The sequence below is a fragment of the Sminthopsis crassicaudata genome, chromosome 4 (assembly GCF_048593235.1).
Source record: "Sminthopsis crassicaudata isolate SCR6 chromosome 4, ASM4859323v1, whole genome shotgun sequence".
NCBI classification, from domain to species: Eukaryota; Metazoa; Chordata; class Mammalia; order Dasyuromorphia; family Dasyuridae; genus Sminthopsis; species Sminthopsis crassicaudata.
Genome location: NC_133620.1, coordinates 160,178,461 through 160,204,419, shown reverse-complemented (window position 1 = coordinate 160,204,419; position 25,959 = coordinate 160,178,461). Strand labels below are relative to the sequence as shown.

Below are 25,959 nucleotides of genomic sequence, written 5' to 3'. Positions count from 1 at the left end.
CTTTTTATAATTTTTTTGGATTGTTCTTTTTTTGTCTTCTAATTTTTCCTCAATCTCTCTTTTCTTGATTTTTAAATTCCTTTAAAGTTCTCCATTTGACCTTTTCATGAAAGAAAGAGGGTTTCCTCCCCTCTTCCATTATCTTCCTCTGAATATAAAACCAGATCATCTCATCACCATAATAACTATCTATGATTGGGTTTTTTCTACTTTGCCTACTCATTTTAATTTATTTATTTATGTTTTATTTTGTTTTTATCAGCTGTTTTATTTGCTCCACTCCTAAGACATGAGTAGTATCCCTAGCCATATTGTCCCTGAAATAATCTTGCTCCCTGTGATGCCTTAGATGGCTGTAAACTATAACTGTTCTCTCTGACCTAGAACTGAAATGAAACCAAGAACTGCTCTTCTGCAGCTGGGAACTCCTGCTGCTCCAACTCACCAGGAGTATGTAGGTAGCTCTTCGCCTGAAATCATAGCCTGCAGTGGATCTGGTCAGGACAGGTATACTTAGTGTTCCTAGCCAGTGGAAGATCCTTTAATTTTCTTCTACTTAGCCATCAGGACCCCACTGTTTGTGAGAGGACCATTTCTAAGGCTGAGGCTCTCCCAACTCAGCTGCTCAAGAGTTTATTGTTGATTCTGCAGTCAGTCTTTGGAGGTCTTTGCACTTAATTCAGGCTTCACCTCAGCCCCTTGGAGGTTGTCTTTCCTAGGGTCTTCATGTCTTAGAACAATTGCTTAACCCTAACTTTTACTTATTTTCGCTTTTCTACATCCTCATTTTCTGTTTTGTTTTTGTTTTTGTTTTTGTTGTTGTTTGTTTGTTTGTTTGATTTAGGAAATTTATAGAATTGAAAATTTTCTGACTTTTTTCCATCATCTTCCCAGAATTTTCCATTGGAATCCACTATTTCTAAAAATATACATTCCATTTTAAAACAGGTTTTGTTGAAAAGTTCGTTTTTAAAATAATTTTTTTTTGTTCTCAAACTTAGTAAAGAGACAAATTTGGGCATGAAAACCAATATGACAACACTACAAATATTTTTTACATATCCATCTTTTTAGTTTTTCATTGATTTCTTTTGGTTATAAGTCTAGAACAGATATTTCTAGATCAAAAGGTATCTAGGGCTTAGTGACTTTGCAAGCATAGTTCCAATTGCTTTTCATAATAGCTGGACCAGTATGTAGTTCCATGAACAATGCATTAGTATGTTTGTCTTCTCTTCTGTCCTGTAATAGTTGTCACTTTTTTTTTTTTTCATCTTCATCAGTTTGATAAGTATGAGGTGATACCTCAGAGTAGTTGTTAATTTTTAGTTTTGGGGGGCAGTTTTTTATCATATGGCTTCTTGATAGCTTGAACTTCTTTAAGACCTTCTTTCACATATTTTTTTGATTATTTCTTCATTGGGCCAATGGATCTAATTTTTATATAACAGCCAGTTTCTTAAAAGTATTAACCATCAGATGTTATTTAAGAAACTTGCTTCAAGATTTTTTCCCAGTTACCTTTTACTTCTTACTTTTAACTTCATTACTTTTATTTGTAGAAAACCTTTAGAATTTATTGTAATAAAATTGCCCATTTTGTTTTCTATGATCCTCTTTATTCTTTATTTGATCATAAAATCTTGTCCTCACCATCATTGTGAAAGGTATTTTGCTTCTCCATTTTATGAAGTGATCTTTTTTTATATAAATCTTGTCCATTTGGAATGGTTTGATATGTTGCATAAGATTTTGGTTTAAAACTTTCCTGTCGGATTGTTTCAATTTTCTGAGCAGTTTTTGTGCTTATAGGGCTAATAGAATATTATGCTACTCTTTCCTTTCTGCTTTTTAATATATTTTGAGATATGAGACCCCCTTCCTTCTAATTATTTTTATTTGCCATGAGATTCTTAATCTTTTATTCTTACAGTTTGATTTTGTTAATCTTTTTTCTAGCACAATAATTTTTTAAAATTAATTTTATAATTATAACATTTTTTTGATAGTACATATGCATAGGTAATTTTTTTTTTTTTAACAACATTATTCCTTGTACTCCCTTCTGTTCCGAATTTTTCCCCTCCTCCCCTCCACCCCCTCCCCTAGATGGCAGGCATTCCCATACATATTAAATATCTTATAGTATATCCTAGGTACAATATATATGTGCAGAACCGAATTTTATTGTTGTTGTTGTTGTTGTTGCAAAGGAAGAATTGTATTCGGAAGGTAAAAATAATCTGGGAAGAAAAACAAAAAAAAACAAAACAAATCACTCATTTTCCAGCTAGCACTATAAATTAACTTTTGGTAATTTGCTTGGTATGACACTGAATAGGTAAATTGATTTTTATTATTTCTTATTCATAACTGTAAGAAACAATAAACAGTTATAGTAGAAAACAAGAAATTTGGAACAGGATAGGGGAGCTCCTGAAACTAGTTGAAAACTAGGTAAAACTGGACAGAACTAGGGTTATAAAAAATGCTTAAAGTAGTACAAAAGTTATAGGTTAATTTAGAGTATGCATGCTTAATTACTTTGCAAATATTAACTTCTCCACAGAAGGAGCTAAGGCTCATTTTATTTTATTTTATTTTAAATAATAATAGCTTTTTACTTTTCAAAATACACACAAAGATTATTTTCAACATTCAGTCTTGTAAAACTTTTGTATTTCAAAGTTTTCTCCCTCCATCCCATACCTCCCTCCATTAGACAGCAAGTAATCAAATATAGGTTAAACATGTGCAATTCTTCTAAACATGGAAACATGTGTTGTACTATGCAAGAAAAATAAAATCAAAAGGGGAAAAAATATGAGAAGGAAAAAAGCAAACAATAACAACAGCAATAAAAGATGAAAATATTATACCTTGATCCACATTCAGTCTCCATAGTTCTTTCTCTGGATGTGGACGGCTCTTTTCATCATAAGTCTATTGGAATTGCCTTGAATCACCTCATTATTGAAAAGAGCCAAGTCCATCACAGTCGATCATCACATAATATTATTGCTATATGCAATGTTCTCTTAGTTCTACTTGCTTCACTTAACATCAGGCTTTCTGGAAGCAATTAAGGCTTGTTTTAATGATCACACAATGTATGTAGTGGAAAGAGGGCATATTAAGGGGTGTATGTTGTAGGAGGTTCAGGAAAGAAGGTTAACACCATCACTCCAGCTATTGAAGAGATGGGGGAGGAACTTTGCAGCTCACCCACTTCCTGTGGGAACATATTAAAAGTTTTAAATTGCTTTATTCATCCTAAGTTTGTTCATTTACTCTGCCATTATTTGGGGTTCAGAATTTTGTTTCCAGCATAACTGTACATTTAATCTCTGTCCAATTTTTAGCTCAATCTTTATTTCTTTACCCATTTTATAGTTTTTTCATATTGTTCCTTTGTGTGTGTTGGTATGTGGACTCATAATATACATTCAATAATTATTTTTCCCTTTCGATTTTTTTATTGCTCTATATTGTTAATATATATTTTATTTTATATCCTGCTACTTTGCTAAAATTATTGTTTTATTCATAATTGAATTTCTGGGGTCTTCTGGGTAGAACATAATATCATTTGTATTAATTATGTTTCTTTTAAAAATATACTTATTTCCTCATTTTTTCCCCAGTTTTATTACTTACAGGACATCCTTGCTTTATTATATCATTAGTAAGTCCTCTTACAATTTTCTGCTAAAAATAATGTGGACTTTGATTTTAGATTAAGGAAAGATCATTTGATCCAAATTTTTTAGTGTTTTTAATAGTAATGAGTATTCCACCTTTATCAAAAATCATTTTGACTATCTGCTGCTATTATATAATTTGATTGTTTTTGTTATTAACATGATCTATTATAATATTTTCATACAATATTGAACCAAATCTATATTTCTGATAAAATCCTAATCTGATAATTTTTTATCTTTTTAATATGTTGCTAGAGCTTCTTGCTTTGAAACTTATTTGGGATATTGGGTAATAACTTTCCTTTTCTGCTTTTTTTATCCCTTAGTTTAAGGATCTAAACCATATTTATTTGTTTTGTAAGATGATTTTTATAGGATTTCTTATTTTCCTATTTTTGGCACAGATTATGTATTATTAGGATTTATTATTCTTGTTTTTTCCACCCATTTTGGAAGTTTATTTATGACTTGTTCATTTTCTTTTTCTGAGACCAGATTATTTAAATTCTCTATTCTGTTGAAGTAGATTTTTTTCCCCCTTGAGGCAATTGGGGTTAAGTGACTTGCCCAGGGTCATACAGCCAGGAAGTATTAAGTATACTGAGGCCAGATTTGAACTTAATTCCTCCTGACTTCAGAGCTGGTACTCTATCTACTATACCAACTAGCTGCCCTGAAGCAGATTTTTAAAAATATTTTTTACAAATATTTATCTTTTTGCATATGTTTTTAGATTTATTGCTATAAAATTAAGCAAAATATTTTGTGCATGATTTCCTTTTTTTGCTATATTTGTTTGTTGTTCTTTTCTAACAAATACCAATAGTTTAGTTTTCTTCTTTTTTTAAAAGTTAGACTAACCTTTGGTTAGTTTATCTGTTTTACTAATTTACCCCATCCAAAAGCAATTTCTAGTTTTTTCAGTTCAGAGGTTTTTTTTACTTTTAACTTTAAAAAATCTTCTCTGATTTTCAAATTTTAGTTTTGAGTTTTTATTTGTTACTTTTCTCATTTTAAAAAATAGGTGTATGTCTAACTATTGATCTATTATCTCTCTTGTTGATGAAAGTGATCATAGAGATATAAATTTTCCTCTATGTCTGTTTTGTATCCCCAAAATTTCAGTATATTGTTTCATTGTTGTAACTTTCTTTAGTGAAATTGGTTCCTCTGATGAAATAGGTTTCCCTGATGAAATGACTCTTCTCTCTCCCTCTCCTGTTTTTAGAAATTGAGAGAGAAAAAGATGGGAAAAAAATTGTTAACAAATAAACATAAACAAGAAAAATCAATAGCTTAATAACCATGTCCATAAATGTTCTGTCTTTTCATCTTTTACCTATCACCTATTTTAAGAGGTTTGTAATATTCTTCATCATAAGTTATATGGAAACATAATTGGTTATTGCCTGACAAGAATGCCTGAGCTTTTCAAAGTTATTATTATTATTGTTTTGGCAATATTGTTGTCCTATAAATTCTTCTTCTGAGTCTTCTTACTTTGCTTTTATCTTGATCATTGGTTTTTATTCTAGTGAAAGTTGAAATTACTTTTTCTTGTGAGGAATCTTTCCCTATTTTTTTCCATAAACCCTTCATCTTTTCCCCATTTTCTTGGATTTAATGTATTTCTATTCTTGATATGTGGAAAAATTGATGTATGGAAACTGTGAGTTTCATGTAGTAATTTCTCTACTCATTCCTTTCTCTATGTTTATATATTTTTCTTCCCATGCACCTATAAAAAATAATACGTTCCATTACCTTCTTCTTCCTTTTTTCCCTAGTGTGTTCCTTTCCCTCTCTTTTTTTTTTTTTTTTTTTTCTTTCAAACCCTCAATGCAGAAGAGATCTGCCACCAGTTCTCTGTTAATTTTTTTTTTTTTAGGTTACTTTTTAATAAATCAAGGAAGGCTCTTGAAAGACATATATTAGAAGATAAACACTTCATCACAGCATAACCCCTTCAATTAGCTCAAATATATTTATTTTACATTTTTAATTATCCTTTCAGCAATGTTTTAAAGTCCTCTTTTTAAAATTCCATTCCCCCCCTGTGAGGATTATATTCACTTTTTCAGGGTGAGTTATTCTTGGTTGTATCTTTTGCCATTGGAATATTGTATTTCAAAATCTTCCTTCCTTTCTTTCTTTCTTTCTTTCTTTCTTTCTTTCTTTCTTTCTTTCTTTCTTTCTTTCTTTCTTTCTTTCTTTCTTTCTTTCTTTCTTTCTTTCTTTCTTTCTTTCTTTCTTTCTTTCTTTCTTTCTTTCTTTCTTTCTTTCTTTCTTTCTTTCTTTCTTTCTTTCTTTCTTCTTTCTTTTCTTTCTTTCTTTCTTTCTTTCTTTCTTTCCTTTCTTTCTTTCTTTCTTTCTTTCTTTCTTTCTTTCTTTCTTCCTTCCTTCCTTCCTTCCTTCCTTCCTTCCTTCCTTCCTTCCTTCCTTCCTTCCTTCCTTCCTTCCTTCCTTCCTTCCTTCCTTCCTTCCTTCCTTCCTTCCTTCCTTCCTTCCTTCCTTCCTTCCTTCCTTCCTTCCTTCCTTCCTTCCTTCCTTCCTCCCTCCCTCCCTCCCTCCCTCCCTCCCTCCCTCCCTCCCTCCCTCCCTCCCTCCCTCCCTCCCTCCCTCCCTCCCTCCCTCTCTCTCTCTCTCTCTCTCTCTCTCTCTCTCTCTTTCTTTCTTTCTTTCTTTCTTTCTTTCTTTCTTTCTTTCTTTCTTTCTTTCTTTCTTTCTTTCTTTTTCTTTTTTCTTGATACATAAAACACTTTCTTTCTGAATTCTTGCACTGTTTGTTTTTTTTTTTTTCCCCCTTGACCTGGAAGTTCTGAGTCTTGGTTATGATGTTCCTGGGAGGTTTTAGGTTTTCTTTCAAGATCTAATTGGTGGTTTCTTTCTATTTTTATTTTAACATCTTGTTTTAACATATGAGTGTAGTTTTCATTTATGAAACCATAGCTCACAACTGTGCTTGTTTGCTCCAAGGCCACTCACTGTGACTTATAGTTGTGCTACTGTTTTGCTTTTGAGGCAACTGACAACACAATTTACACTGATGAATCTATCTGAAATATCTTCCATCTAAATTTTACCTGTTGGTCTTAATTATCCCTCTAAATCTCTATACAGTATAATTATTCTTCTATATAATAGAATTTCAGCTATTTAAAGACCCTTATCAGGAGTGAGAAGGAAAAAAAGGAAGGGGTTCTACAAAAAAAAGCATCATAATGTTGTGCATGATGAGAGGAAAGCTGGCAGGCAAAGCTTAAACTTTTCACCAAAATTGGTTCAAAGAGAGAATAACTTATACACTTGGTTGGATATAGAAACCCATTTTACCCTGTAAAGAAGTAAAAAGGGATGGAGATAATAGAAGGGGTAGAGATTAACTGACAAAAAAATGGGGGAAAGGTAGTGAATGGGGATAAAAGAAAGGAGAAATGACATGGAGGAAAATACATAGTTCTCATAACTATAAATGTGAATGGTATAGACTCATCCATAAAATGGAAGCAGATAGCAGAATGGATTAAAAAACAGAAACCTATAATATGTTGTTTACAAGAAACATATTTGAAACAAATATATATATATACATATTATGTATATGTGTGTGTATGTGAGTGTGTGTGTGTGTGTGTGTGTGTGTGTGTGTAAGGAGCTGAAGCAGAGTTTATTATGTTTCAGCTGAAACAAAGATAGCAGAGGCAGCAATCATGATTTCAGACAAGATAAAAGGAAAAATAAATTTAATTAAAATAGATAAGGAAGGAAACTATATCTTGTTGGAAGGTACCCTAGACAATGAAGTCATATCAATACTAAACATATATATATACCAAGTGATATAGCATCTAAATTTTTGAAGAAGTTGAATGAGTTTTAAGAGGAAATAAATAGTAAAATTATATTAGTGGAGGACCTTGATTTTCTCCCTCAGAACTAGATACATCTAGCCAAAAATTAAATAAGAAAGTGAAAGAAATGAATTGAAAATTAGATATGATAGCTCTCTGAAGAAAATTGAATGGGGATAGAAAAGAAATATACCTTTATCTCAGCAGGACATGATACCTACACAAAAATTGACCATGACTTATGTTGTTAAAAACCTCACAGTCAAATGCAGAAAAGCAGAAATTGTTAGAACATACTTTTTAGGTCATTTTATAATAAATTTTATTTCAATAATGCACAATAAAAAGAGAAATTTAAAATGAATTGAAATCTAATCCCAGAAAAAAACAAGTGTATGAAAGAACAAATCATAGAAATAATTGATAATTTCATTAGAGAAAATGATTGAAACAATATGCCAATGTGTATGGGATGGAGCCAAAGCAATAATTACAGGAAAATTTATATCTCTAATTCCTTACATCTATAAAATGAAGAAAAAAGCAGCAGGAATTCAATTAAGAAAACTCAGAAAAGAACAAATTAAAAATTCTTAATTAAATATCAGATTGGGAATCCTGAAAAATCAAAGGAGAGATTAATAAAATTGAACATAAGAAAATCATTAAATCAATAAATAAAATTAGAAGCTGGTTTTATGGGGAGGGGATATATATATATATATATATATAAACTTATATATTATATAAAAGACTTTCTAGGTCTAACAGGCATATATATATATGTATATATATATATATATATATATATATATATATATATATATAGTCAGATGTCAATATCTCAAATATGTCATTGTTAATATTTCAAATTGATATATTGTCAACATATAAAAATGGAACATAGTGCTATAGATATCTTACCATTATAAAAACTAGAAAAAATGTATTTTCATGAATTCATTTATGGGGAAGAGTAGCAACCCTAGCAGTGAAACATCCATTCCTAGTATTGAAACATCAATATTGGTACCTTAATTCAGGTCTGACCCACAAGAAAAGAGTCCTGTGTTTTTATTCTAGTGATCCATTCTTGCTTTTGTAATTTGGAAAGTCATAGCCAGTAAGTTGTATAGTAAAGAACAATGTTTGGAAATAACCAGTTTAAAAATAGAGTCAGGTGTTTTCTTGTTACTTTGAAGATTTGCATATAGAAAGGATAATTTTTTTCTTTTTTATTTCCTTGTAGATCTTGATCTACTTAGTTCAAGAGGCCAGAACTAGGAGAAATGAGTAGAAGTTGCAAAAAAGCAAATTTAGACTTAAGATTGGGGAAAATTTTCTAACCATCACAACTCTCTAAAAAAGAAATGGATACCTTGGGGTACTGATGTGTTCCTTTCATTTGAGGACTTCAGGTAAAGGTTGGAAGTGCTTGTCAGGTATATTGTAGAGGGGAATTATTTTTATATATGGTTGAACCTGATGGTTATTGAGGTCTTTTCCAACTCTTAACTTAAATGGTTCTATGAAACATTCAAAGGAAAGAAGTCAGCTGTGCAGTGAAAAAATAAACCAAAGAAAGAACATGCCTGTTAGACCTAGAAAGTTGGCAACAAAGGAAAGTTGTTACTACTCAAGTCAGGAAAAGTGAAGTGATAAGGAACATTGCCTGCATTCAAACTTCTGGTGATCAGTTATTGGCTAAGTAGAGTCCAAGACCAAAGAACTGGAAAATTATATGGTTCTTGAGTGGGTCTTTGGGGTTTTATATTGTAAAGTAGAACTTAAATATTACTTAGCTCTAGATCCAAGAGAATTCATATTTAAAAAAAAATTGAGAAAGGAAATATCTTTGAATTATGTAGAAATGATACTATAAACTGTCTTTTGAGTCATGAAACAATTATTATTGCTGAAGACTCCAAATAATTTCACATATCATGAAAATGCCTACAATTTCAGATTCTAGTACTTAGAACTTATTTTTTTTTTCAGGAAAAAGACAAGAGTATATGTCTTAGACATCTGGCATTTCAATTAAATTAGCTTTTTTGGGCCCAATTGAGTCTTCTTAGACCATTTCACAATACCACTATAATGGTACCTAATTGTTCTCAATTTTCTTTTATCCATTTCTTACCTATTAATGAAAATCATTATTGTTTTAATAGCCTTCCTTTTAAATGGTGTACTATGTATTTAAATACATTTGGTTTTGATGTCAAGGGAGGCTATAGTATTGATAAGATAAGATGAAAATTTGGGTGAGCGCTACATCATTATAGAAATTTGATAAATGTCTGGCTGACAATGAAAGACCAGACATCTGGAAAATATGATCAAAGAAATGGCATAAATGAAAATATTCTGTTCACTAAAAGGGTCTAGTGAATCAGTGTACTGTTTGTTCAGAAGATCTCTTTTTCTACATGGAGAACAGTGATGACAATAAGGTGCCAAATATGTAAAATAGAATCTACTATAAAATAAATTTAAATCTTTTCAACCAGTGACCATTAACCTCTTACAGATCAGTTATCTTTTTTTTTTCTTTTTAATTAAAACTTTTTATTTTTCAAAACATATGTGTGGACAATTCTTCAACATTAACCCTTGCAAAATACTGTGTAACAACTTCCCCTCTTTCCCCCACCCTCTCCTCTAGATGGCAAGTTGTCCAATATATGTTAAACATGGTAGAAATATGTTAAATCCAATATATGCATACATATTTGTACAATTATCATGCTGTACAAGAGAAAAAGTGAAGCAAAATAAAATGCTATGTTGTTAACCACAATCAATTCCTACAACCCTCTTTCTGGTTGTAGATGACTCTCTTCATCACTGAACAATTGGAACTGGTTTGAATCATCTCATTGTTGAAGAGAACCATATCCATCAGAATTGATTATCATTTAATCTTGTTGTTGCCGTGTGTAATGATCTCCTGGTTCTGCTCATTTCATTTAGCATCAGTTCATGTAAGCCTCTCCAGGCCTAAAAATTATACTTAGGAATAGTATTGTGAGGATCAAGTAATGTAATGTAAATATATAATATAAGTAATGTGCTTTGCGTACTTTAAGGGATCTATACTAATGTTATATCTTGTTATTTTTGTTATTGTAAAAATCTATTTCCAATGTTTTTGAAATGCATTGAGCATCTTTGACAACATAATAGCACTATGTCTAGTTTATTTCATTTTTTTTGAATGTTGACACTAAGAAGATATATGAAAAGATTCTCTACATGCAGCTAAAGAGTAGATATAATAATAGTAAAGATACTATACTTTTGAATGTGCTTCCAATTGCTTTATTCCCAGTGAACATGCTTTCAGCCTTGAATGTCTGTACTGTAACTGCCAGAACATTTTTTAAAAATTATTTTTATAATTATAAAATTTTTTTGACAATATATATGCATGAGTAATTTTTTTTATAACATTATCCCTTGTATTCATTTTTCCAAATTTTCCCCTCCCTCCCTCTACTCCCTCCCCTAGATGACAGGCAATCCCATACATTTTACATATGTTACAGTATAACCTAGATACAATATATGTGTGTAAATCTAATTTTCTTGTTGCACGTATAAGTAACCTGGGTAGATAGACAGTAGTGCTAACAGTTTACATTCAATTCCCAGTGTTCCTTCTCTGGGTGTAGTTGTTTCTGCGCATCATTGATCAACTCTGCCAGAACATTTTTGTAGTTTTATCCCAGCGCAACTAATGTAGGGAATCCTGAAATGGATGTCTAATTTTACAAGCTGTCACATTACATGGAAAATGAAAAGAGCTTTTAATTTTATGTATGCTTGCCAAATCTGTAGATGATTTTGTAAAGTACTTGCTGAGTCCATCTCATTTTATGGCATATATACTAGATTGTCATCTCTAGTAAAAATAGTTTAAAATTTTTATTTACTGAATATTAAAAATGTAAAATAAGACTTCACATGAAAGATTATTTTTTTTAGCTGCAAAACATTGGCAATTTATTTTTCAAGTGTAACAGTATAATTCTATACTAAAAAGCTAATTTATGGATGTTACAAATCTGAACTTAGTACTGAAAATAAAATTTAAATTGAATATATTACTAAACATGAGAAGCAGAATTGTTTCCACATTTCATATTTCATCAAAAGGAATGCCAAGTAGATAACTATATGTGTTCTAGTATTTGCAGAGCTGCATCATGCCCAGTGCTTTAGAAAATTGTGCCAGTATTATTACCACTTTTGTCAGTGAGAACTGTCAAAACTGCCAATAAGCCAAAAGACACATATGGATTCCTACTTATCTCCATTAAGACAAAGTTAGATAATGTATGATGAGGGAACTCAAGCTAATGTCCTTTTTAGTTCTAAAGTGCTTTGGCAACAACTTTGATGACCTTAAGCATGATATCAATGTCATTTATTATTATTAATATTATCATACTTACCAGTAACACTTATTAAATATTTGTGAAATTTGTACGTAACATATAAATGCACTCTTATTACAGAGCACCTACTATGCCATAATTTATACTTTATATACTTAGTTACTTTAAGAAATTAGATTGCATATGTTGTTTATATAATTCTCTATATACAAACTTCATACTTCCCATATATTCTCCCCAATAGAGTATAAATGCCTTAAAGATAAGGGCAACACAATAAATGCTTGTTCAATTGAACTTCTGAATTATAAACTAGATATACTGCTACTCAAAAATACTTGATGAATTGATCTTGATATAAATTGCTCTATTTTCTAGAATTCTTTTGTTTGTTTGTTTTTTACTAGAGAAATGTAAAATGCATCATGCTAATTTATGTAATTTGAAGTTTTCCCTTGCAAAATTTTATTTCAAAGCTTCATTAGATATGTGACTTTTTAGTATACCTTTTTATCATTTTAGGTTGTGGTTTTTCAAAGCCTCCTCATCTCATGTGATCATTCACAGATCTTCAGAGTATCCATCAACTGTATTTGAGGCCTTCTTTGTCTTTTTACATTTCATGAATGCTGGTGCATTACTTGAGCTATCTGTCCATTGCTCTCGATACATGACTAATCCTTTTCTAATCATGTTTCTTTATGATTCCTTCTGCAATTTCTTATATGTATTTGAAATATGCTGCCACTGATTTGCACCCACTATAGGTCTCTCTGTTGTTCTTTGTGTTACTTATAAATTTAATTCTTTGAAGTTTGTGTTGTCTCAAGATTTCTAAATATACCATTACTACGAGAAAATATATGTTAAAAATGAGTTTTTATGTTGGGGAGCAACTAGGCATTATTAAAAACAGTGCAGTTTTTCAAATACAATCCAGCCTACTCTTTTCATGATATTTAATTATGGATTCACTTAATGTATATGACATGATACAGATATGAAAAGCTGTACCTGTTTGCAATTGGACAGGAGGCAACTGCCTGAATGTGAACTACTTCCTTTATCTTCATTTAAGTGCTTTGAAGAGAAAATATTATTTGCTTACTTTATGTTAGCTTTGAGAGATCTCCAATATTTTATAAAAACTGAATGTTTCAGTGTTTGGATTTTGTCTTTTCTTTATTGAGAAATCTCAACAGGAAAAAGTAAGTAGTAGAATAGTTATTTTAGCAAAATTTGGAGTGCAGTACTGTTAAGTGAAGTTAGAATTTTTTTCTTATGTATCTTATGAGGTGTTAAAATATTTCAGGCTAAGGAGAGATGGTATACTTCAAATTTTAAAAATACTCTATAATAGCTACTTATAGTGTCCCACTCACGTGCAATGTACCCTTGAAAGTCCAAGATTTTCATTCTTGAATTCTATATTTGAGAAATGGTTACAATCCCTTTCAAGTATACTAATAAAAATTTATATAATATTGAAATTTTATTGATCATATAGCATTTTTAGTATCAGAAATAAGAGTAAATGAAACAGTGCATGAATTTAAGCTTTTTGCCTAGAGGAGGTAAAAGGAATGTGAGCCAGTTGGACTAGATACAAAGGTGTGAAAGACCAGAAAAGGATGTTAAACATGTTAATTTTTTTTGTCTCTTATTTATGTTGTATATTTACAATCCTTAAGTGAAAATCAAATTTTATAATTTGTACCCTTCCTCATGGAGCTAAAACAAAAAGAAAACTTAGTGAAGCAAACTTCTCCCAATTTTCCTGCCTACTCCTTTTTTTTTCTTCTATATATATTTCTACATTTACCATGCTGCACAAGAAAAATCAGATCAAAAAGGAAAAAAAAATGAGAATGAAAAAACAAGCAAACAACAAAAGAAAGATGAAAACACTATATTGTGATCCACATTCAGTCCTCATAGTTCTCTTTCTGAATGGGGATGGCTCTCTCCATCACATCCCACTCACTTCTTACAATTTTACAGAAATTTACTGTAAGTTTCTTACAGTAGCAATTGGAGTAAGGGCTTCTTGAGTTTGAAGAATTTAAAAATAAGGAGACTTCATTAGTTTCTCTTACCCATTTCAGTCACTTCATTTAGCTGCAAAAGATTCTCCAAATGAGTAATAATTATGTGCTAATAGTATCTACAGTAGAGAGAGTTCAAGTAAACCAATATACAAGATTTGTTTGTCTGGATGGATTAATTAAAGGATATTTTGTACAGCCAAATAAAGCCTCCAGAATGGGATGTATCTTTTTTGTTTAAGAAAAGTCCCATTTTTGGTATATGTTAAGAGAACTTCGAAAGTTTCAGAATGGTGATTGGTAAGTAAGCAAGGTGTTATCTGCTACCTCTGATTCCAGATGTATGCTGTACCATCTTTGAGTTCAGTAATTGTTTGAGAATGAGGAATGAGAATGGGTAACTAGATGTTGTCTGACTTGCCATAGATTAGCAAACAGAGGGAGCATAGAATGAGAACCTGATCTCAAGTACTATAGGGCTTTTTGAGCCTAGATGGACATTTCTCTGCAAAGTTATACAAAGAATAGACCTTTCCCCGCCCTCCCTTTTTTTTTCTTATTTCAAAAGTGAAAAAAAAAATTCAGGGAAAATTAACAAGTGAAAAATCAAAAGACATATAGAGATGTTTATAATTTTTTCCTTTCAGAATTCTTTTTTATTAAATGCTAACTCAGATTCTTTCTGGAAATGAGAAATAAACCCCCAGGATACAGAAATGCCAACAAGAGAGAAGACCTTACTTATTAATGTAGATATGTATAAAGAATGTATATGCATGTGTATATTCTGTACCAAGTACTTCTACTTAATTTGCACTCCTTGTGAAAAAGAGTCGCATTTGCAATTACAAAATGCTAAGAATCAAAATCATATCCTTATACACATAATAAGAAAGAGGGACAGTACTATAGAGACTAAGTATTAAGAAAAGAATTGAATAGGTTAAAGTTTTGTTGGCTGGACCACAAATACTGTTTTCTTTTGAAATAACACTACACTGATTTTTAAAATGAGTCTTTAAAAAAGAAAAAAAAAAAGCAATCCAAATTAGAGATTTTATTGCTTTGACTAATTATTTAGATTTCATTATTTTAACATCTATAGTAGGAAGAAAAAAATCCTTATTCTATATAGTGTGTTTCATTGAGATTTGGTTTTTGATTGAGTGCTTTTCAATTAAATTCCTTCTTGTGATATACTTACTACATGACCTTTACACTGCATTTTTAAAGTCTATGCCAATTTTTTATTTTAATGTATATAATGACAGCATTGAGATTGTGCTTTCATTTAGCTCCAGACATATAGTTTTGTGGTTGCAAATTTTGAACTGTTTAAACCTCACAATTAGCTAAACTTAATTTAAAACTATACCATGTTCTAAGGATTCTGTCCTTAGCAATGCTGTTCTCATTTATCAAATGGTTAGTCCTTTCACATTATAAATTGTTGCTCCTGATAGCTTTGCCTAGCATTGATTGTGTGGTTCTTATATTACTTATGAGGATGATAATAACTTTTAATAATTTGGTGTTTATTGCCTGATATTTAGACTTGTAGTGGAAATATACACACACATATACATACACACATGTGAGTATTATCATGTCCTTTGATGTTTTCATCAAAATTTGAATCAAAAGTAACAAGTTTTTCTTGTGCAATTAGCTCAGGAATCAGCAAGAATACATTGCTAAATTATGTTCCTATTAAATGTTAAATATATTAATATTGGGACCTAAGGAATACCTATGTGAATATTTATCCTAAAATCATGTCCTAAAAAATACTCTACATTTGAGACATAAAGTCTGTGGTAATTGGGGGAAAAGCATTGGATTTGTTGTGAATGAATGAATGAAACATTTACTAAAAACTTTCAAACACTGTGGTAAAAGATCCTAAGTTTAGACTATACTGCTTCCTAACTGTGTAATATGTAACTTCTCTGAGCTTTAGTTTCCTCTTCTGTAAATCAAAGAACATTTATATATTACTTACCTTAAAGAATTATTGTGAGAATCAAGGGAGATAATGGATTTGATGTTTTGTAAACCATGAAGCACTATAGAACATAAGCTTATGTTAAAAGCTTTTTTTCCTGATGATTTGCCTCATTCAGTTAGCATACTATTTTCCTACAGGTGAGCGGAATGAACCTTAAAAAATCTTTGAAGTATGTTGAATCATTGGCTTTAAAATTTTGTAACCTTACTTTTTCTAAGGAAAAAAAAAGGTACATTGCCAAAGGTAATTTGCTTTTGCTGGCACTAAAAAAGATGTTTAGAATACCTAAGAAATTATCCCTATTTTAGATGAACAGACTCTTATTTGTCCTGATTTAGAAGCTTTTTTCTCAGAAAAATGGCATCCTTTGGTGGTTCAAAGATTTGCACAGTCTAGACTTGGGGATGGAATATGGAGATTTTCAATGCCTTTTGTATTTCCCAGGGAAAAAACTTCTCTTTGTAGATTCAATCATTATTCTATTTGACTTAATTTTGATTTGATTTTCCTGCCCTCAATAGATCTAAAACCACTTAGGTTCATTTATTTTTATGTATTAAGGAGATAATTCAATGAAGAGAAAAAAAACAATAATAGTAAATCAAGATTTTGAAATGATCATCATTGACAAATGTTGATGAGTATCCATTTGAGTCCTTGATACTTAACTGAGTGGTGAGCCCTTTATTGTAATGAAAAATAATTCTTTTTCCTTTTTCCAGGGGATCAGACTCTAAGAGTTTGGGATGTGAAGACATCAGGCGTCAAAATTGTGATTCCAGCTCATCAAGCAGAAATTTTGAGCTGTGATTGGTGCAAATATAATGAGGTATATAATATATTACACAGTGTGATCTTTTCCTAGTAGATCAGCCTTTATTTTTTAAAAAATAATATTTATCAGCATCATTTGTATTTTTACTTCCTTCATTTATGAATCTATTCTTCCCCCTCACCTATCTAAAAATGCTATCCCTTTTTCAACAAAATAAAAAAGAGAGTATATTGAAAAAGGCAGCTTAACAAAATTAGCACATGAACTTCATCTGATAGTATATGCAACATTCTGAATCCACAGTCCCCCTATTTCTGCAAAGAGAGGAAAATATATTTTATTATCTGAGGCCAAATTTGGTTGCATTAATAATACAACATTCTAGGTTTTGGTGGTGGTGGTGTAGATGCTAATTTCATTTACATTACTGTACATATTTTGTGTATGTTTATTTCTAGTTCTTTGCTACTGCAAAAATGCTACTATAAATATTTTGGGAGACTTGAGAATTTTGTTTGAAGTTTTAATCTTCTTGTGATCTATGTCTAACAGTGAAATCTCAGGTCAAATAATGTGGAATTTTAGTTACTTTCTTAGTATAATTACAAATTTCTTCACAGAATTTTTTGGACCAATTAATTCATAGCTTTTCTAATAGTATTTTTGTGTCTGACTTTCCATAGCACTAGTGATGAAATTAGGGTAGCAATTCCTAGTTTGAAATATGACGTGCAAGGTATAGAGCACATGTGAAGAATTCACAGTGGTGATCTATCTCTTTGCCAAAAGGTACCTTTATTTATAAGAAGAGGTTACAACAAAATGAAGAGGTAAAATAGATACCAGGAGTGGTAAATATGAAATAGATTCAGGAGAACAATAGAAAGAATATTGTAGTTAGCAAGGAAAGGGGTTTTGTCAATTAATAGTTGAAAAGACGAATTCCTTGGAACTGACAATTAACCAGAAGAAAGGTATTATACCATGAAGTAAGAATATGTCATTGACTGGCAGGCTAAAATCCTAGTAAAGTTTAGCAGACTAATCCTAAAGGGAATTAAGCAAGGGAAGGGAATTATATACATCATTCACTTGTGGGCTAACTTTAAAAGGGATTTTTTCATCCTAAAGGTGATTTATAACCAGGACAAAGGACACCATGAGATAAAAGAAGTAGAACAGATTTATAGATGAAATTAAACTGGGGATTTGAAATCATAACTTGTTATGTTGTGTTATGTTATGATTGGATGCAGTAAGGAAGGATTTTCAAAGACTTTCACTTGAACAAAAGGCTTATTTAAGGCTGAGCTGATCCTTTTGGTACCCTTCTCTGCTTGCTTTATAAAGAACTATAATCTTATCAGTACTTCAGTCTTTCTCTACTCCAAACCTAACTAACCAGGACCTCATCACTAAATAAGTTATTTGCCTTTCAGATCAATTTTATTTCATTTGATATGGAGATCCATGGACATTTAAGTTAAATTTAATCCTTCTGGTTTCCAATTGATACTCATGTGTGACCTGAATTAGCATTAATAGAATTTAAGAGCACAGAGCAACAGTTAGAATTAAAAACAGATAAATGTTTATAAGTTTAACTGTATAGAATTATTTTGGTTGAATGATTTTATATTTCAGTGGTATCCTTTCCCTCTCCAGTTCACAAATAACATTTCTCCTGCTGGACTTTGGTTAGTACTTTGTATCCTGTTATGAAATTAATAGCATTGTGTTTATTCTATAATTATTTGTGAAACTGCTGACTTCATACTAGATTCTAACCCCTATTAGGATCTAGATCTTGTATTGTTCCCTCCCCTATTCCGCTTTTGTTTAGTTTGGTGCTTTATATAAAATAGGTATTTAATAAATGTCTGTTTAATTTAATTAAATTTGTTGCATTATCTCCCTTCCTTCTAGGCTTTCAAATTTATATTATTTTATTATATTATATTATATCTTTTCTACTTTGTCATTCAGACTACTGTTTCATTTGTATTTTTTTTTCTTAGGTGCTTATTTTTCATTTTTTTACCCATTTAAAATAATTTTCTTTGTCATGTTTTATTATTTCAACAAAGTTCCATGCTTTTTAAGAAATCAAAAAAAATTTCTAGTCATATGAAAAAATTCTTTAAATCATGTTAATTAAATGCAAATTAAAACAACCTTGAGGTATCATTTTATATCTATCTGATTAACTAAAATGATTGATGGGAAAGTGACAAAAGTTGGAGGACATGTAGAAAAAACTGGGACACATTTATTGTTGGTAGAATTGTGAACTGATCCAACTATTCTGAAGAGCAAGCCAAGCAATGTCACTAATAGTTCTGTTTCCATAGATGATTAGGGAAAAGGGTAAAGAACCTATATGTTCTAAAAATTTATAGCAGCTCTCTTTGTAGTGGCAAAGAACTGAATTTTGAGGGCATGCACATCAATTGGAAAATGACTGAATAAGTTGTAGTGTAATGGAATATTATTGTGCTGTAAAAATAATGACCTTGATAATCTTAGAAAAACATGGATAGAATTGTGTGAAATAATGAAGAGTGAACCGTGTAGAACCAAGAGAATGTTGTATATATAGTAATAGCAATCTTGTTTTGTGACAGAATAAATGAAGGGAAGACTCTTATTTGCATCTATCTCTAGAGTAGGAATGAGAAGAAAGTAAAAAAGGGGGAAAAATTTACACAATAACTGTAGTATATATTTCAAAGTAACAGCAAGTTTGTACATAATATAATTATGCGCAGTTTCATGTGCAATCTTATACTATATTATGGAAATGCTTATTTTAGTCTATAAATTAAAAATTCTTTTTAAAATAATATTATACACACACACACACACACACACACACACACACACATATATATATATATATATATATATATATATGCAAAGTCACACATATAAACACTCACATTTGTAATTCATGAAAAACTTCAGGTAATTTCATAAATCAAATCTGAGAATGCTGATTTCCAAATATATGTGGATTTGTGATTGGGTGTGTGGTATTTATACAATTTGCCTATTGAACTTATGCAAATGATATATTTTTTCCACTCATTTTTAGATTCATTATTGTTCATTAAAGGAATAAAAACATTGTTTTATTATAATCTTGTAAATGAATAAGGAAAAATGGATTAAAAATGAAGTTTTTGTTTGATAGCAAAACTTTATCTGAATAAAGATTTTTACTTTGCAGGCTACAATGAAAACATCTGTCACTGTAAATGAATTTCCATAATACTAAAATCAAATTGGGAAAAGACTGTTGCTCTTCTGAATTCTGTTGTAGATAGATGCTGGTGTTAGACTGCTGATGGACTAAGTGGATGAGTCTTGTGTTTCCATTTCTTATGCCAAAATTCTCAAATTTATTACGTTTTCTTTTTTTTTTTTTTTGTCAGAAATAAGAAGAGACTTTTTATTTTTCATGTTAAAGTTAAATTAATTTTAATTGTGTTTTTCCCTCCCTAATTATTTTTAGAATTTGCTGGTAACAGGTGCAGTTGACTGTAGCTTAAGAGGCTGGGACTTAAGAAACATACGTCAACCAATATTTGAACTTCTTGGTCATGCTTATGCTATTAGAAGAGTGAAAGTAAGTCATGTGACTTTTAAATTTCTTTCATATATATATATATATATTTGTAGATAGACTATCTATCTAGCTATATTTTAAAATTAAAATACTTTGTAAATGACTGACTACATATTTGAATTTTTTTGGCTGCTTTTAATTCTTCTTAATATTTAAAAATTATATTATTGTTCTTGAAGACTATTTAGTTAGTTGGAAGGGCTATTTACAGTTATCTCATTAAAGAGAGATTAAAATATGTTCAGAATACTCTTTTTTTTTTTTTTTTTTTGGCTGAGGCAATTGAGGTTAAGTGACTTGCCCAGGGTCACACAGCCAGAAAGTGTTAAGTGTCTGAGGTCAAATTTGAATTCAAATCTAACTGACTTCAGGGCTGTTGCTTTATCCACTGTGCCACCTAGCTGCCCCCAGAACACTCTTAAGAAGGTAGAGAAATGTGTGATGCAAAGTAGGCAAAGCAATGAAACACTTAAAAACGTTCTGATACTTAAAAGAGTAAACTTGGTACAAAATTGGCTTATTCCCTAAGACTCCAGGTAGTCTAGATTTTAATATTATTACTGCATGTTATTTTTTTACAAAGTGCTGAGCCACTGTATAAAGTGATATAAACTGCATACAGATGGTATACTGAATTTTATAGGAGGCTTTTTCAGTGCCCCTAAGAAATTGTGTTCTTGATTGCTCTTTATTGCTTTTGTAGCACTTTGGAAAAAACCTATCATATGATTGTATGAATTATATTAAATTTCTACTTTGACCTTCTTGATTAGTGTCCTGGTCATATTTCCAGTTAAATAATTATGCTGTACATATTTGAAAACCCTGACATAATTTCAAATATTACTACATATGGAATAGCACCTGATTTTTTTTTTCTTTCAGTTATAATTTTTTTTTTTTTTTTTTTTTTTTTTTTGGCTTAGGCATGTGGGGCTTAGTGACTTGCCCAGGGTCACACAGCTAAGAAGTGTTAAGTGTCTGAGGCCAGATTTGAACTCGGATTCTCCTGAATTCAAGGCTGGTGCTTTATCTACTGCGTCACCTAGCTGCCCCTGAAAGTGTATCTTGAAGCAAGAAAGAATTCGGATTTTGTTTATGACACAGTGGCTGTGTGACTCTGGGCATGTCACTGAACCACTCAGTATTGGGCAGCTCTCTAAACTATAAGTTGTCAAAATACTAATTGCCAACTTGCATTGATAGAGGGAGTTATGTCACCTGAGAGATTCCTGGATCAGTGAGATTATAAATCTTTTCCCTATCTTTTTTTTTGAATCGGTAATTGCTTTTGACTTTGCATCTTTCACTATTGAAATAAAATTAATGATTTTTCATATCTAAAATGCAAGAATTAAGAAATTACTGAAATATTTAATCTTGATTATTTGTTGTGATACTTGTGGTTATAGTATATCTAAAATGTGTTATGATTGTAAAAACTTACATAGGACTAGTTGTACCATGTATTTCAAAGTCATTTATGGCTCTAAGTGGACTTTTTCTTTTCTTTTCTTTTTCTTTTTTTTTTTTTTTTTTTGAGTCTGGGGTTAAGTGACTTGCCCAGAGTCACACAGCTAGGAAGTGTTAAGTATCTGAGGTCAAATTTGAACTCGGGTCCTCCTGAATTCAAGGCTGGTACTCTATCCACTGCACTGCTTAGCTGCCCCTAAGTGGACTTTTTCAGGTGATATTCAATTAAGACTTTAGATTGAATTTTTGCAAATTCTAATTTTTTGTTTTAAGATAATATTTATGATTATCTTTCTCTAGCAAAGTACTTAAATAGCATACCATGTGGCTTTTTTTTTTTTTTTTAATAAGAACTTTATTCAAGAAAATTTGACTCAGGTAGAAAATTTATAAACTAGTGTTGTTCTTCCTCTCAAAGTAAAGCTTATGGATTAAATTTAAGATTAAAGAAAGTAGAATTTGAATTGGTAAAGTTAAAAAACCTTTAGTTTGCAATAGTGCTTATGGATATTACTAAAAATGAAATACAGTCATGCAGTTAATCTTAGATTCAGACAATTGTTTCAGTAAGGATTTTTTTTCTTACAGGAAAGAAAAGTGTTTTATGAAACTCTTAATTGTTAAGTTACTGTTATTTCTATATATTTTGTAAATGTTTATTTAAGGTTTTATTGTTAGAAAACTTTTCTTTTTATCTCTTGCAGTTTTCACCGTTTCATGCTTCTTTGTTGGCCTCTTGCTCCTATGATTTTACAGTGAGGTATAATTGCTTTTATTATATTACAATATTAAAAAAATCATATAGTAGCTCTGTTTTTAAGTGGTAGGGACATTTTTTTTGGTGAAAAATGCTTGTATTTCTAATAGGAAAATAATTTAACCTACATGTATTTAGTATTTACTCTTTTAAAAAATTATTTTCATGGTTTAGCCATAAGTAAGGATATAGATGTCTATAAGACCCAAAGGGTACTGTCCAGATAAGAGAATATATTGGAATGATCTGAAACTTAGGAGAAATAAAGACTTTCCCTCTGTAATCAGAGATCCTAAACATTAGTCAAGTTATCTTTTTTTTGACATCTCTTTAATATGCCAAGTGTACTGCCCATTAGAAAGACAGATTTTCTTGAAATCCTTAAAGCTATTAGGGTGGTAACCATTTTGCTTAAAGAAAAAAATTGAATTTAGAGGACAGGGAATAGAAACTTATCGTATTTTAACTCATTTTTAAAGATCTAAAAGTTGTATTTTTTAGGTTTATAGAAGTATATTACATAAAACTTTTCTGATAGAATTATTTTAGGTATTCTAGACTTAAAACTATATAGTATAAACATAGTTGCAGATTTACCATTGGATTTATTTTTGAATGAAAACTAAGAAAATTGTTATCTTTTTAAATTAAATTTTCTGTGATACCAAGGATATCCAGAAAACACTTATTTTCTTTTGGAAAAAAAAAATTGAAAAAAAAAATCTTTTCTTTGTAAATGAACTTTCTTTTCTTTTTTTATTATAGCTTTTTATTTACAAGATATATGCATAGGTAATTTTTCAGCATTGACAATTGCAAAACCTTTTCTTCCAATTTTTCCCCTCTCTCCTTCCTTCCCCTCCCTCCCCCAGATGGCAGGTATACCAATACATGTTAAATATGTTAAAGTACATGTTAAATATAATATATGTATACATGTCCATATAGTTATTCTGCTGCCCAAAAAGAATCGAACTTTGAAATAGTGTACAATTAACCTGTGAAGGAAATAAAAAATGCAGGTGGACAAAAATAGAGGGATTGGGAATTCTATGTAGTGATTCACAGTCATTTCCCTGAGTTCTTTTGCGGGGTATAGCTGGTTCAATTCATTACTGTTCTATTGGAGCTGATTTGTTTCATCTCATTGTTGAAGAGGGCCACGTCCATCAGAATTGATCATCATATAGTATTGTTGTTGAAGTATATAATGATCTCTTGTTCCTGTTCATTTCACTCAACACCCAGTTCATGTAAGCCTCTCCAGGCCTTTCTGAAATCATCCTGTTGGTCATTTCTTATAGAACAGTAATATTCCATAACATTCATATACCATAATTTATTCAGCTGTTCTCCAGTTGAGGGGTATCCACTCAGTTTCTAGTTTCTGGCCACTACAAAGTGGACTGCCACAAACATTTTTGCACATACAGGAATGACCTTTATTTTCAAATGTGTTATTACTGCTTTTCATCCTCTCAGAGTCATTTCTTAGCATAAAGAATTTTTTTTTTTTAAAGATGGGGAAGCAATCCACTAAAGCTAATTGGTACATTAACCAAATCTAATAGGATATTCACTTCTGTACTAAAGAGAGGGAGGTTCATTTTCCTGTCTCTTTTCTAAGACAAAAATTAGTCATTATAATATGTCAGGATTCAGATTTCATTTATTTTTTATTTTGTTACTGTTCTTTCTCTTACATTGTTGTAGTTATTGGCTATGTTTCTCAGTTCTACTTATTTTCTAATATATTATCTCTCAACCTAGCGATTATGAAAGCAATTATAATCTGATACCTTGTCTTTAAAACTCTCATCTTTCTAAAGCAAAAATCCATGTTCCATAATTTTAACTTTTTTTACAATTTGGAAGATAAACAGTTTCAAAAAAAGCTCCTTTAAACAGTATCTTTTTACTTTTCAAAATACATGTAAAATCTTGCATTCACCCTTGCAAAAACTTGTGTTCCAAATTCTTCTCCCTCTCTCCTCCATTTCTGCCTTCCCAAGACAGCAAGTAATCCATTATTGGTTAAACATTTGTTCTGAATATATTTCCACATTTATCATGCTGTGCAAAATAAATCAGATTAAAAGGGGGGAAAATTAGAAAGTAAAAAAAAAGAAAACAAGAAGCAAACAAACGTCCAAAAAATGTGAAAATATTGTGCTGTAATCCACATTCAATCTTCATAGTCTTCTCTTGGCAGGTGAATGGCTTTTTCTATCACAAGTTATTGGAATGGCCTTGAATCACCTCATTATTGAAAAAAGCCATCTCAATTGATCATCATCTTATTGCTGTGTTTTCTTGATTCTAATCACCTCACTTAGCATCAGTTCATGTAAGTCTCTCCAGTCTTTTCTGAAATTATACTGCTGAATCATTTTTTATAGAACAATAATATTCCATAATATTCATATACCAAAACTTATTCAGCCATTCTCCATCTGATGGGTATTCACTCAGTTTCCAATTTCTTGACACTACAAAAAGGGCTGCTACAAACATTTTTGCATATTTGGGTCCTTTTCCCTTTTTGATGATCTCTTTGGGATACAAGCCTAGTAGCGACACTTCTGGATCAAAGGGTATGCACAGTTTTATAGTCCTTTGGGCATAGTTCCAAATTGCTCTCCAGAATAGTTGGATCACTTCACAAATCTAGCAACTTTGGATTAGTGTCCCAGTTTTCCCACATTCCCTCCAACAGTTATTATTATCTCAGAAAAAGCTCTTAAGGGAAAAATAAAGCAAAAGAGAATATGAAAACCCTATCTTTTTTCCCATTGGTCCTTGTATCATATGGATAGGTTTTTATAGTTTTAACTTGGACTCTTCCTTCACCTTTTTAACTAAGATTTGTGCATTTACTTTTGCCTTAGGCAACTGATACCATAGTGGCAAAGAGAGCTGGGCTTCAAATCAAGAAGAGTTTAAATATAGCCTCAGATGCTTACTAACCATGTGACCCTAGATATGCTACTTAACCTATGAATTGGGGAGCTTAATAGCACCTACTTGCAGGATTGTGAGGATAACTGAGGTAATATTTATAAAATTCTTAGCACAGTGGCCAGCACATAATAGGCATATAATAAATTCTTGTTCTCTTCCCCTCTTTCCTTAAAATCCTTTCTTTCATAACATGTCTTTTGAGCTTGCAAATGTTTTACTTGAACAATGGTCTCTCCAGATATCACAAATCCTTCTAGGGTCAGACAAAGAGGCCACCAAAAAAGACTTAAGTGAAATGAAAACTATAAACTTATATGACTGTTTCTATATTATTATCTATCTGTATATCTATTT

At 30.9% G+C, this 25,959-nt stretch overlaps 1 protein-coding gene across 1 annotated transcript in view; it reads left to right on the top strand.

The window, feature by feature from the left end:
- The window catches only part of PEX7 (peroxisomal biogenesis factor 7), an 80,701-nt gene that overhangs the window by 26,060 nt on the left and 28,682 nt on the right, over positions 1-25,959 (top strand). The window contains exons 6-8 of the mRNA XM_074309738.1: positions 16,734-16,840; positions 20,301-20,414; positions 22,592-22,647. Of these exons, the coding sequence (XP_074165839.1) occupies positions 16,734-16,840; positions 20,301-20,414; positions 22,592-22,647 (277 nt within the window). The remainder of the gene's footprint in view (positions 1-16,733; positions 16,841-20,300; positions 20,415-22,591; positions 22,648-25,959) is intronic.